The following is a 13,015-nucleotide window of genomic DNA, read 5'->3' as shown; positions in this document are numbered from 1 at the left end:
AAATACCTAAGTGTGGTATATAATCTAAAACATACTGTTTAAATCTATAAGCATTCCTGAGTTAATTTCACTATGGGAACGTTAGTTGCAACTTCCTGACTTCACTGTGTTTGAATTCATATCCATGAACATTAATTTAAAATTAGTCTAAATATTTGTTGAGAAGTAATCACCTGATAAATTTAGCTCTTTTTCATTTTTATGAATTATTCATTATCTCCTCTCTTTCCGTTGATGTGTTGGTTGTTTTCAAGAATTGAATTACTGGTTGACACTAAAAAAAAATAAAAAAAAAATGCAGCATTTCTAGTGATTTGTAAAATGTTTCCCTTTGAAACTTCACTGGTGACTATGAGAGCAATTGGGTTTGCCACCGATATTTCATGATACTGGTTTGCTTCTTGAAGGGAGTTTTTCAGAGGCATAAGCAAGTTGATACAGCAAATAATTTGCAACAAAAGCGAAAAAATCTGTTTATGTCTTGCATATACATCATTCCTACAAAGGAAATTTGTATTAGCAGAAGTTGGTGGAAATATTTGGGAGCAGTATGATGAGGCATGGCAGCAGGAATGAACAACCATGTGAAACTGCTGAACTGCAAAAAGCTCCTTCTGCCCAGTCATCACAGAAAATACCTGAGCTTGCCAAAGGAAAATAATAATTCTGTTCTAGGATGGCCTTAGGCAAGTCTCAATGAAAAATTACCAGCCATCAGATATTACAAAGAGGAACAAACCTTTTCAGGAAAGCCTTGAGTGGATGGCAGCAAGGATCCCTAACACTGGCTAGTACAAAGGGAAGTGACTGGAGAGCCTCTAGCACACAGAGGAGCATCGCTCAAACTTTATCTATGGCCTGCCTTCGGTGCACATAGTGGATGACCAGATTTTCAGAATAGAACATACATTCCCAAGTCTAGGGCTGGAAGCCTAATTTCTGTCTGCCACTCATTAAAACAATCTTTGTCACAAAATTAATTTGGTAGCAAGCATAACTTCCATTCCTCCAACTCACTGAAACAGATAACATCTTCAATTTCCCATCGGGTATGTCTTGATATTTGTTACTTTCAAATCAGTTTGCTACTATTAATTAAATAACAAATCAGAAAATTACTTCTAAAATTATAAAAAAGCAAAACCCCCAGAACACACCCTCATGTGGTTAGAAACTGGTACCAGCACTTGCAAAACATCAAAGGCTTCTCTAAACATAGACTTTCATCAGTGATGCTGCAAGCCTTCATCTAATCTTTCATGATTTCCCATGCAGGAACATCAAAAGAGAAAGAAGAGAATAGCACTGTTCCAAAGCAACAGTGCTCTGTGTGAAAAGTATGTGTTTAGCTATAACACATAAAAAATATAAGTGGGAAATTATTATTTACATGAGACATATTTTAATAAACATCATCATTATTTCTCTGTCTTTTCCTATAAGGAACAAGGATTTTTGCAGTTCAAAATCATGTCCAAAGCTCAAGCGATTTCTGGAAGAAAATGAAAAAGAATTAGAAATGTATAAGCCTTCAAAGCAGGAAGATCAATTTATGTTCATTTTTACCTACTGAAACACATTCTGCATATTTCATTGTTTCTGTCATCTTGTTATAATCCATCCAAAGAGTTTTCAAAGAACATTAAGTCCTGCAAATAAACAAACTGTGCATTAGATATGGAAGACACAAAAATGCAAAAATTACTATCAAAAGTCTTACTTGCAGGCTTTTGTTACATAAAGTATTTATATTAGTCAATCACTTTTTATCACTGCCACTGAGAAACAATTTTGGAAGGGGCAATCCAAAAATCTTAACTGTCATTTCTATCCTACTAAAAGCAAAATTTCTGAATTGTTGTTGGAATTTTAAAGCAAACACTTTTCAGTGAATAATTTAAATAGTATTATAATTGTGGGTTGTAATCTCTGATGTAAGTATCACACAGATGATTTTGAAACCATTTCATATTAACACGATTATGTTGGCAAAAGAGCTACACAGCAAGTATCAATTTCTAATTCTAAAAAACTTGCATCTTAACTTCATCTTTACCCCTACCACTGAGTATTCTCCTTCTTATATACTTCTTATGGTTATCTTCACGAGAGAATTTTTGTAGGAATTTTCATATGAACTGAAGGTCTTACATACAACACTCAACAGAATTGTTGAATTGGTTTGAAATTACCATTAAAAACAACATAACCCTTTTTTTGGTTCATACACTTCTTCAAGCACAATAAGGGGTTTGGGGGACTTTGGTAGGTTTGACACGTATGTTGAGATTTGATCCTGCCATATAAAATATTGAACTGCATGTGTAATACTATTTAAACAGTTTAAGTAACAAAAATTTAAGAACATAAAAAAAGCAGACATAAAAAATTAAAATTTTATAATTCATTTATCTTTTAGGTATTGGGATTCGTTTTCCATGCACTTGCATTTTTCTAGTTCTCAGCTGACAGCAAGGGCCCCTTTGGCCCTGTCTGCACATCTCTATAGGTCTGCCCATCCACCTTGCACACTTACAATGAGGAAACAAGCACCAATCATGACTGCCTTGATCCTCACGTCGAGATCTACAGGGACCTGGATCCCAAAGTTGGCGGTGTTGGTGAAGACATTGTTGACAAATCCAGACCAATACTTGGAAATTTTGCCGATCGTTGTCATCTCATCGAGAGCTTTTACCTGCACAAAGGAAAAACAGGCACAGACAAAAATGTAAACAAATCAAGTGCACACTGATGGCATCTCCACAGAATTAATGACTGTGTCCTGACATGCTGAGTATGCTATAGTTGTCAGGTTCTCCTTTTATTCTTATTGCTGGGATGTTCTATTAGTGTCAAATTTCCCTTTATGAGTGGCACGCAAGAAAGGGTCTCAAGTCTGGAAGCATCAGCATCTTTAGAGCGGACAAAAAGTGGGAGAAAGCAATCTTGAAAGTTTATGCCAGCTTTGCCTTTCTTTCACAGAGTTGTGGGTTTTTTCCACTCTCTTGTTTTTTATATTCTCCTGGCCCCACTGCTGTGGACCACTGTCCCCTCAGGGGACAGGCATGTTCTCAATCATGCCATCTGCATGTTTCTTACAGTATACTGAAATTTCAGACAATACCCATTGGAGTCTTCTAATATGTCTATTGAGCTTATAAATTGATAAACCAAAAAATTCCTTTATGATTCTTAACTAAGTTAAAGCACTTTGTTCACATCAGAAAACTCTGTTCAGGGTTTCTTCAAGTATCTCTCATTCTCCCTCTCACCTGAGAAATATATTTAAAGTAGTAAAACTTTTAAATCGTTAACACTTGTACAAAACATACCTCAAAGTCAACATCTTCAAAACAGCCACAGGTTGCACATGGGCCAATTATTTTTAGCACATCTTCTCTGCTTTCATTCTGTATAGTAAACTTTGGCAGAAAAGGGTCCCAGTTCTGTACAACGTACCCAGCTACTGTACCTGGTGGGGACTGAACTTCTAACTAGCAAACAAAATAAAACAACAAAAAATGGTTTTAGCTGATTTTATATTAATGTATTTTTCTGTGATAGAGTATTGTTTATATAATGACAAGATATTTATCTACTGAATGTAGTAACATACCGTTTTACCAAAAAACATGGAACTGGATATTGCAGAACTGTCTAACAGTGTTGCTAAATACAGTGGAAAATATGGAACTCAAAAGCTGCACCAGAAACCAACATCTTACATACAATAAAACACTTTATAAAAGCTATAAGCTGCGAAAAAATTTATGTATTCAGGCAGTATCCTACAGGCTTATTTTAAGTAGCTGTTCTACCAAAGGACCATTCCTTTAAAAATCCTGACAAGGATAAGTGCTAAGAAGGTAAGTGGATGAGCTAACCTGTAAAACATTTTCATAACAAAAGAAAGATATCTGAATGAAGGAGAGTCAAAAAATACAGAAGAAAGACCTGACGCTCTATGGGATCCGCATTTTTCACTCCAAGCAGCTTACTTCCGTGTTCTGCCATTTCCCAGACATATATGGCCCTGAAGAGGAAGATCTTCAGGGGCTCATCCTCCTCAGAGATCTGCTCCAAGTCCCACCCCCAGAGCCCAGTGGCCTTCACAGTTTCCATCCTTCACCCTCCTGGAGTTCAGTGGGTTATCTCTGCCTGTGCAGGTAGTGGTAGCGTCCTGGGGTGTCACCCGACTGGAGAGATATTGCCAGACACCAAGGCTTTCTGTGGGATGTCAGCAAAGCCAGGTGCCCTGGAAGGGAGGAGGCACGCTGGGAACAGCACTGGTTCATCAAGAGCTGCGTCTACCCAAAGGCCTCCCGGGGCCGGGGGGCTGCCAATTCCTGAACTGCTCCCTGCCCATGGAGGAGCTGCACAGCGAGGGCATTTGGGATCCCCTCACCTCCTGCAGGAAGCAGGGGAAGCAGCAGCTGCTGCACCTCAGGGGTCTGATGACCCGGATCACCTCGCGGCCCGCGTTATCCGCAATCCTGATGGTGAAGGCCCTGACGGGCGAGCACAGCTTGCGGTCAAAGCAGCCGTTCTCTTCCACTGCAAAGTAAACCCTCTGTCCCAAGGGGTTCTTTATCTCGTATTTGCTGGAGGTCTCTGTGCCAAGTATGGCTAATAAAGCAAAACAAGCAGAACGTTAATTTAATATAATCTTTGTTATTGCTTTAGTATAATGTTAGTGTGTGTATATATATATATATATGAGCATTTATTCTAGAAGTCTATGACAAAGATTGTTTGAAAAATTGTTTTGAAGTAGCAACACAAAGAAAATATACAAGTATAAGGAAATAGTAGTGCCAGGTCTGCATTTTGAAGGAATTAATACGGACTTTGATTTGTTGTACACTAAAGTACATATCACAACAGAGAATTCAGATCCTGAGTTTGGGCATTTTCTTGCTTTATTGTCTGTGAAAATTAACATCCTGAGACTATCCCACCTCAGTGATAAAGCTTTCACCCAGCTGGTTATTTGATAATCAGGCTAAAACCATTTTGAATGGGAGAAATACATTCTACAGTAATTTACTAGCAGTAAAGCTTTACAGTATTTAATATTTGTCCATTAGTTTGAAATTCTGAGAAACTAAATAATTAGAAAATCTTTTGCTCCATTTTATGTTTTCTGACCTTCCTTTCTCTATTCGCTTTGTTTCTCATAGTATGTTACTTATTGTTAGATAAATTTCTCCATGGATTGGAAAGATGGTTAAGCTTTAATAACACTGAGAGGGAGGTGTCTGAGGGGGAGAATTTAGGACTGTTGTAGAGACTACTCACCCCCTCAGTGGTTTGCTGCAGAACAGGCAAACAATAAAGTGATCCTTCCCCACCCTATCACTGCGTAACAGCCTGACACAAGGGCAGCAGGAGGGTTCACAGTGACTTCAGTGAGCTGGGGGCAAGACTTGGTGCCTTTAGGGGACACCCATGTACCAGCACTGTTAAAGGGTGACGAGGATTGCACCATACCTTCCAGAAGATCCACTTGCTGATGGATAATTATCTGGTCCAGCTGCTTAAAAAAAATAAACAAGATGGTGGGACTTGGACAGGTCTGGGGCTGTCAGTGGTCACATGTCTATTTTTAATGTTCATCTCCCTGTAAGTAAGATTTCTTTCCTTACAGAGGTGCACAGGTTGAGTGCCTGAAGGATATCTCAAGTATCTTTGGACTTCTCTCTGAAATTATGGTGGAGGAATGTGACATTAAGTGCTGTGGCCATGTAATTCACCCACATGCTTGAAAAAAAGTAATCTTCACTGAGGGAATAAGGCAGATAATAGCAACAGAAAGTAGAATACACTCTTGCTCCTGTTGCTCTCTGTCAGAGGGGAAGCTCCTCACTCCAAGTCCAAGGTTGGTGCTGGGCACCATGGCAGTGCAGGAGTGAATGAGCCTGGACTCAAGCTTAAAATGTGCAGTGGCCACATCCCAAAGGACCTTGCTGGAACAGCCCAGCAAGGCAAGTCAGGGGATGCCAGCGATGGCGCACACCAGCTTTAACTCTCTGATCTCAGGAACACGAGCCCTGCACCCTAAGTCTGGCAAATGTCAAGCCAGGGTACCAGAATAAGCAAAACAACAATGAAACACTCAGCTGGCTGAAAATGTCTTCCTCTATGAGCTGGTTACAAATACAGGAGAAAAACTGTTTGCCATGATACCTAGCTTTGCTGTGCTTATTGTCCCTCCGACATTATTCTTTCTTGGAGAACAGTTGTTAGCATTATAAAACCAGCAAGATTTAATTCCAGTCTACCTTTCAGTTTTATGTGACTTTTTTATGCCTATTTTATGTGACAGTTTTAGGCTTTACCAGTCTCTTTTCAGTAATTTTTCTGTAAATTCCTGATGAACAAACGCTTGGCACAGGGTTTTGCTGTTACTCACAGCTGCAGACACAAAGCACACAGCGACCTTCTGAGACCACCATGCCACAGCTCTCCAGAGCCTGGATATTTTAAAATTGATAAATCTTGCCTGGTACGTATTCAAACTGTTGCAGACATTTGTCACTTCTAGTCAGCTCCTGCAGCTAGTTCAGGCTGCAAAGAGAAGCTGGTAAAAAGCGCAACTTCTTTATCCCTTTCATTAATCTTGGAAATGTGCATGCCAGTAATTGAAATAATAAAAAATATTTAGACGTAAAAATATGCTCCCAAGAATCTTTGCTGTTTGTTGTTTGGGTCTCGTGAGAGAGCTCTTGGAGCTCATGGGAAGGGCTCTGTTGATGAAAACAGAATAAAAAAGTCAAATATAGTAGAGCTATTTTAATATTTTAGTATTTATTTTAACATGGATTTCTTTTTTCCATGTAGACTTTCACAGGAAAAAGAAAATTAATGACCCTGAATTATAAAAAGCTTTGAGTGATTTTGGTTGATTGGTTTACTGTGCACAACATATAAACAATGTTGAGACAACACAGCAGTACCACTTGTTATCCTTGTTTTGCCTTTCACTGGTTTCTGCAGGGCATTTATTCTGATGCATTTTTGTTGGGGAGCTTGTGGATTGAGGGAATTCTGCACCTGCATTTGAAACACTCCAAGCCCTCTGGCTTAACAAGGGTCTGGCCCTCTTGAGCTCAGATATGTTAAAATTCCTTATACACAGCTAATTCTCAGTATTCAGATCTGTAGGCATCAAATTTACATCTGATCAGTCTAACCAAGTCTAAACAAAGAAAATTTTTACAATAGTTAAAGCTGATTGGTGGCACAACATGCAGTTGAAATACTCAGAAAATTCTTCTCCAAGGTTTCACCTGTCTATTCCTGCTGTGGGAAAAAGTTCATTTGATTTATGTTATGGTCACTGAACAAGACTTTGAGCTACGGCTGTAATCTGAAAGACAGTAATGAGGTTTAGGTGACTTTTTTCTGTAGGAAGTAATTAAAGAGTGATAGAAAGCTGATGTGTTTGCTGAGGCAGCAGCAGTTTCTTGCCCTTCTCTGGTGCATCTCAAACAATTGATCAGAATCATTCCTTCACCTGAACTCACTGCAGGGTGTGGATCTGCAGAGTGAAATATTGCTGGCTGGCCTTTACCTACAGGACACACATTTTCCTTTTCTCTCATCCAACCCTTGGGTTGCTATTTAGAACAAGATTGTAGGGATCTCTCTGAGACTGACTAAATTTGAATCCTTGTACCAAACATGTCATATTGAGAAATACATTCATCTTTCTCAAATCTATCCAGTTATCTTGCCCAATCCTGCTGGAGAACATAATTTCTATTTGTTATTCTGTATTTATTCACAAGCACTCCCTATATAATCTTTTTTCTAGTAATGAAATTCTATAAATTAAATATGTCTCTTTCCCACAGTTTGTTTACTCTCCTAGGCACTCAGTATGGTTCCCTCTCCAATACTCTTGTTTTCAGTCTACAGATAGAACAGATGGAGTCTTGTTTTAAAGGAGGTTCTCTATTCCCCGTGCACTTCCAGTAGTATCTCTCTTCACCTGTTTCCAAGAGTTTGGACCCTCTTTTCCCCAATGCACACAGCACCAGAATTAAACACAGTCTTCTAGAAATCTTCCCAGTAGCATAAATAATTTCCAAGTTCTGCTAGAAACATCTTCATTCAAGCATTTAATTCTGTGGAAATCTCTTAGACCATGAGCATAAATCCCAAGGGATTACCCTAGCAGCTGTGAATCCCACACGCATTCTGCAGGCAGCCCTCTCCCTGCTGGTGGGACCTCATTTATGCTCCATCCATCCTGAATGAGCCCCTTTCATCAGCCACACAGCCAGTGTGGCTTCAGCATCACACACTAAAACGTTCTGCAGTGCACAGAAACTTGAGCTGTGGGAACCTGCCAGCCAGCAGCACTGAACACATGCCTCCCACTTTTCAGACTGCAGGGAAAACTGAGAATCCTTAGCAAGGGCTGCAGCACAGGCCAAGAATAAGTATGAATGGGGTCTTCAGTTCCAGCTGTAGATCTGAGAGTGACATGCTCTTTTTTCTTAACATCAGATGCAAAGCTTCTATAAAATGGAGTGATAATATTTGCTTGCCTACGTTGTCTGGGTAAATCTGAGGTGTAATTTGTGTTCATACAGGAGCCTGAATATGTAACCTGCCAAGTACTGACTAGCACAATCACTTTTAGACTAAAAAATATCTACTACGGTCTTTAAGCAAATGCTTGTGTAATTGACAACACATATCATTCTGTGCTCAGGCATCTTGAAATGAAAGTCATCACTCCACATGAAAGACTGCTTCTGAAGAGTCTCTCCATTTCATTAGCTACCTAGGTAACTTAGCTCCAAATATAAAATACATTCAATTTCTGCTTCTGTACAAAACTACTAGAAATGTGTGCTTAAAATACACATCTTCAGTGAAGTGAACATTTCCCAGTATCACCGAAATGCAAACACAGCAGAAGTGTATCAGAATTATGATCTGACTATGCTGGGGGCCTCATTCTGTCCCTGCCCATAGCAGGCATGGCATGTGACACCTTACTCAGCACGTAAGAGTGGCACAATCCAGCCACATGTAAAACATAAACCTCAGTCAGTGTCAAAGCAACAGCAGGGAGGGACTCTCCTGGTAAAAAGGTTCAGGAGAAGATGAAACTTCTGGAGCAGATCTGCAGACCATCAGTGCTCTGAGCTCCAGGAGCTGAGAGATTTCACAGCGCAAAAGGGACAGCCACATGTTTAGCAGTAGGATGGAGAAGACTTAAGCATTCATTTTTCTTCCCCACCTATGACCTATTTCTCTGCCTCCATTTTTAAGCTTTTTCCTCTCTCAGGCATTAGCAGTTTCTTCCTCACACAGAGTTAAGTTTGTAGCCACTTAGACTTATGCTCATCTAATTTCTACAAAATAATGGCAGCAATGAAGAAAGAGCTTCTTTCTCTTATGTTCCTTATCTCATAGTAATATCAAACAACAAAAAAGCCTCTCCATCTCAACCTACCCCACCCCCAAGAGGAAAAACCCAAACAACCTCATCCTCCAAGGTATCAAAGCAACATAAAAGGAAAACATAACAATTCTAACAGTCAGAAAGATTCAGGACCTGGTTCAGGTACTCCAGACCAGGTGGCAAATTATGAGTGTGTGATGTTTGCTTCCAGAGACTTGTTGGGTCAACAGGCGCATTCTGTTGAGGAATGTCAGAAGAACCAGGGAGATAATTCTTAAAGATTAGTTTGGTTTGTCCCTGAGATTCTGCAAGGAAAAAAAAAAAAAAAAAAAGAGATAGAGAGAAAAAACTCAGAAACATCAGGACCAAGGAGCAGGTACCTTCTTGGATCAAAGCTGGAACAATAACATCATTGTGCATGTGACTGTATCAGTACTTCAGGTCAGGATCCAAAGGGAATCTCCTGATTGTCCCACACATTGAGCACTGACTATAAAGCTGCCTTAGGATGCGCAAAGGGAAATCACTGCAAAGGGGAATCACTGCAGATGAAGTTAAATCAGGAGATGTGGTCTTGGAGGGCACCTGATCTGCTCTGACAGCTGATGGTGGCAAGGCTGGAGCTGGCCTGGACACACACAGGGTGGCCAGAAGCCCCTCAGCACAGGTTGCCCAGCCCTGCTCCCTGTGAGCTGCCCTGTGTGCCCTGAGCTGCTGAGGGCTGGATCCCAGCAAGATGCTTTCCAGCATCCTGAGGGCATTCATAATTTCTCTTAATTAGAGATAACATTTCCAGGGATCTCAGATTCCCCAAGTTGGATATTACAACCCTGATATCAAAGTCTACACAGCCTCTTATAGTGTATTATTCATTATTATCTTAATGAAAGGATCAGATATCATTATGCTGTGTTTTCTGGTTTGCTACCACAAGAAGTCCTTTAGGGCAGTGTGATGGTGACCTTGGCCAGTGCTGTAAAGGTAATGAGAGCATTACTGCCACAGGCACCTGTAAATCCACACTGCTCCACAGGCACAGGCACCATCTCCCACAGCACAGTGACCACCTTAACCACTGGACTGCCAAAAAACTCCTGCTAGTTTTTCCAGGTACATTGTTCTTTGGCCTGCAGCAACACTGGTTCTGCAGGAACCAGAAGCAGCAAACTGAAGCTCCCCCCACCCAAATGGCAAATCCTTGATTGAGCTGAGCCCCTGTGATTTGGCAGGAAAGCAGTCCCCAAACTGATCACTTTTAGCTCATGTGTGACAATACTTAGACACAATGGGGTTTGAGTTCCAGAAGGAATTTTGGCTCTAAGTCTGAATATCTTTTTTGCTATTGTGGGTTTAAATGAGATCCTTTAGTATTATTTGAACTCACTGTGAAAGATTCATCATTCAATCATATTTTGATCTTAATTTGTCTTTGCAGCCACTGCTTTCTTTCAAAGTCTGAGACCACAGGAAGAACTAACCCCTTTGAATTTGTTGCTGGCTTTTAAAAATGTATAACTGGGTAATAAATATTTTATATGCTCTTCTGCATCATTTTACCTCACAGGGTTCTGTTACTGCCGTAACTCTTGTTGTTACATGAAATGCCATGAAGTAGCCCAGTGTTAGTGTTATTCTTGAATAATAAACAGGGAAAAAAGACAACAAATTGCAGTTCTACCTGTCAAATTTTAAGCTATACAAAAAACAAACAGTAAATACATTAAATATTAATGATAATTTGAGCTAGTCTGACACTTTGTCTATTTTGGTGTATGATTCCCATTTCATTACTAGTACGGAGAACCTTAAAAGTTATCATATGATACAGTGAGTATTCTGTACAAACATAATTTGTAGAGTTGCATATTCCTGAAAGAGGCAAATTGTCAAGTTTCTTCACACTAAAAACCATATTCCACACCATTACAATTTAACCATTTCTCCTAACTGATAAATATCAAAAAATATGCAAAACCAGATTTCTCTTATATGGTTAAAACTAAACAAAATTTAAAACAAAAAGCCCTATATTGCAAGAGTACAACAATGCTGCAAAACCTGCTTGCTCCGTGTACCTTTCAGTGCTCTAATGCAGAATATCTTGAGTGTTTTGAGGGCAAGAAGGAGGGATAAATATTTGGCAAACCTAGACAGACAGTGCTGAAACTCCCTGGGCCAACACATGCCTGTGCACATGCCTACAGAATGACCTCTGTGGAGTTGCGCTCAAGAGAAAAAGAGATTTGCATCCTTCTGCTTAGTTGAAGCATTTGAAAACCTGGAGAAAATGAATTATGAAGGCTGCTTAGATCAAATGCTGCAATTCTGCCCAATGCTCTGAGTTATCAATGGGCTACTGCTAAAGTCAGTGTGTGACAGACACACCCAGACAGGAGTAATCTGATTAAATTCAGTTATTATTCTTCACATGGGGTTATCAGGTCTCTGGCCAGTTTTGAATATGGAAAGCATTTGCTGATGTAGTATTTTCAAAGTGAAATAGGGAAGAAGTGTGCAAAAAATAGTGGTACCCTTGGCTCAGTACCCACCCTTGCCAGGCATTCTGTATGGACAGGTTTAAAACACCAAGATACCAACACTAAATTTTCTTACTGAATGCAGAGACTAACATTTTATAATGTATTTTATTCAAATAACATCCTACTATAGATTTTAGTCTCCTTAGGAGCCTCTTGGATGCTAGATGCTGAAAAATTAAAGGAAGACAAAACAACTGTGCTTTGACTGATGCGGTTTCATCCCGAAACACTCATTTCATCAGACTGCTGATTGCTGGAAACGCACAAGACTGTAGTTTTCTGTAAACACGATCTAAAAATACAGACTACAGATGCACTTACCTTGAGAGGCCATGAAGCTTCCCGAGCTACTTCTTCAAAGGAAGCGGGGTTAAAAGAAAAGGCTTTTCTTGTTGCAGCAAATAAAAAAGGCGCACAGCAGGCACAGCACTTCAGAGGGTGGGTGTCTGTCTCCTCGCTCTCAGCCTGCAGAGCGCGGCAGGAGCGGCACTGTCCGCCCGACCCAGCGCCCGGCAAAGCAGGGGAAAGAGGGAAAAGAGGGAAAAGAGTTCAGCCAGCGCGCAGAGACAAAGCTGCAGTGTGCCCACTGCCTAAATGAACTCCCCAGAACTAAAATCCTACTTTTTAATATCTGTGTTTATTGTAAGAATACAAAGATTCTGGGTTTAGTTCAGTGTTTGCTTTGCCACTTCTGCAGGCAAAGACAGAGTAGCTAATGAAGTTGTAGATAGCTCATCACTAGAAGTGTTTAAAGCCAGGCTGGATGGAGCTCTGAGCCCCCTGGTCACAGGGAAAGCTGTGCCTGTCTAAGTCAGGGCGTTTGGAACTAGATCATCTTAAAGGTCCCTTCCAACCCAGGTCACTCTATGGTTCTATGATTTCCCTACAGCTGACCCCAGTCAACATTTTCCATGCACAAAGCAGGAAAAGCTGTCTTGGATTTCTCACTGTATTCCGTCCATGTAACATTAGCCAGAGGATATCCTCCAAGGGATGTCATGTCTACACCCAGTCCCATAAAATCATCCTGTACATTCATTCCCCCACCACC

At 40.2% G+C, this 13,015-nt stretch overlaps 1 protein-coding gene across 1 annotated transcript; it reads right to left on the bottom strand.

Annotated features, from left to right (window-relative positions):
* Positions 1-1,610: 1,610 nt before the first annotated feature.
* On the bottom strand, positions 1,611-12,298 carry LOC121341141 (phospholipid scramblase family member 5-like). Its single transcript, XM_041414425.1, has 7 exons — positions 12,286-12,298; positions 9,578-9,729; positions 5,494-5,536; positions 4,409-4,629; positions 3,336-3,497; positions 2,537-2,698; positions 1,611-1,649 (listed from the first exon to the last, which is right to left on the bottom strand). The coding sequence occupies exons 1-7, from the start codon at positions 12,296-12,298 to the stop codon at positions 1,611-1,613; spliced, it is 792 nt and encodes a 263-aa protein (XP_041270359.1).
* Positions 12,299-13,015: the final 717 nt, after the last annotated feature.

This window comes from Onychostruthus taczanowskii, unplaced genomic scaffold, assembly GCF_017590055.1.
Source record: "Onychostruthus taczanowskii isolate IOZ18803 unplaced genomic scaffold, ASM1759005v1 scaffold45, whole genome shotgun sequence".
NCBI classification, from domain to species: domain Eukaryota; kingdom Metazoa; phylum Chordata; class Aves; order Passeriformes; family Passeridae; genus Onychostruthus; species Onychostruthus taczanowskii.
The sequence above is the reverse complement of the archived record's forward strand: the minus strand, read 5'-3'. Positions and strand labels throughout refer to the sequence as shown.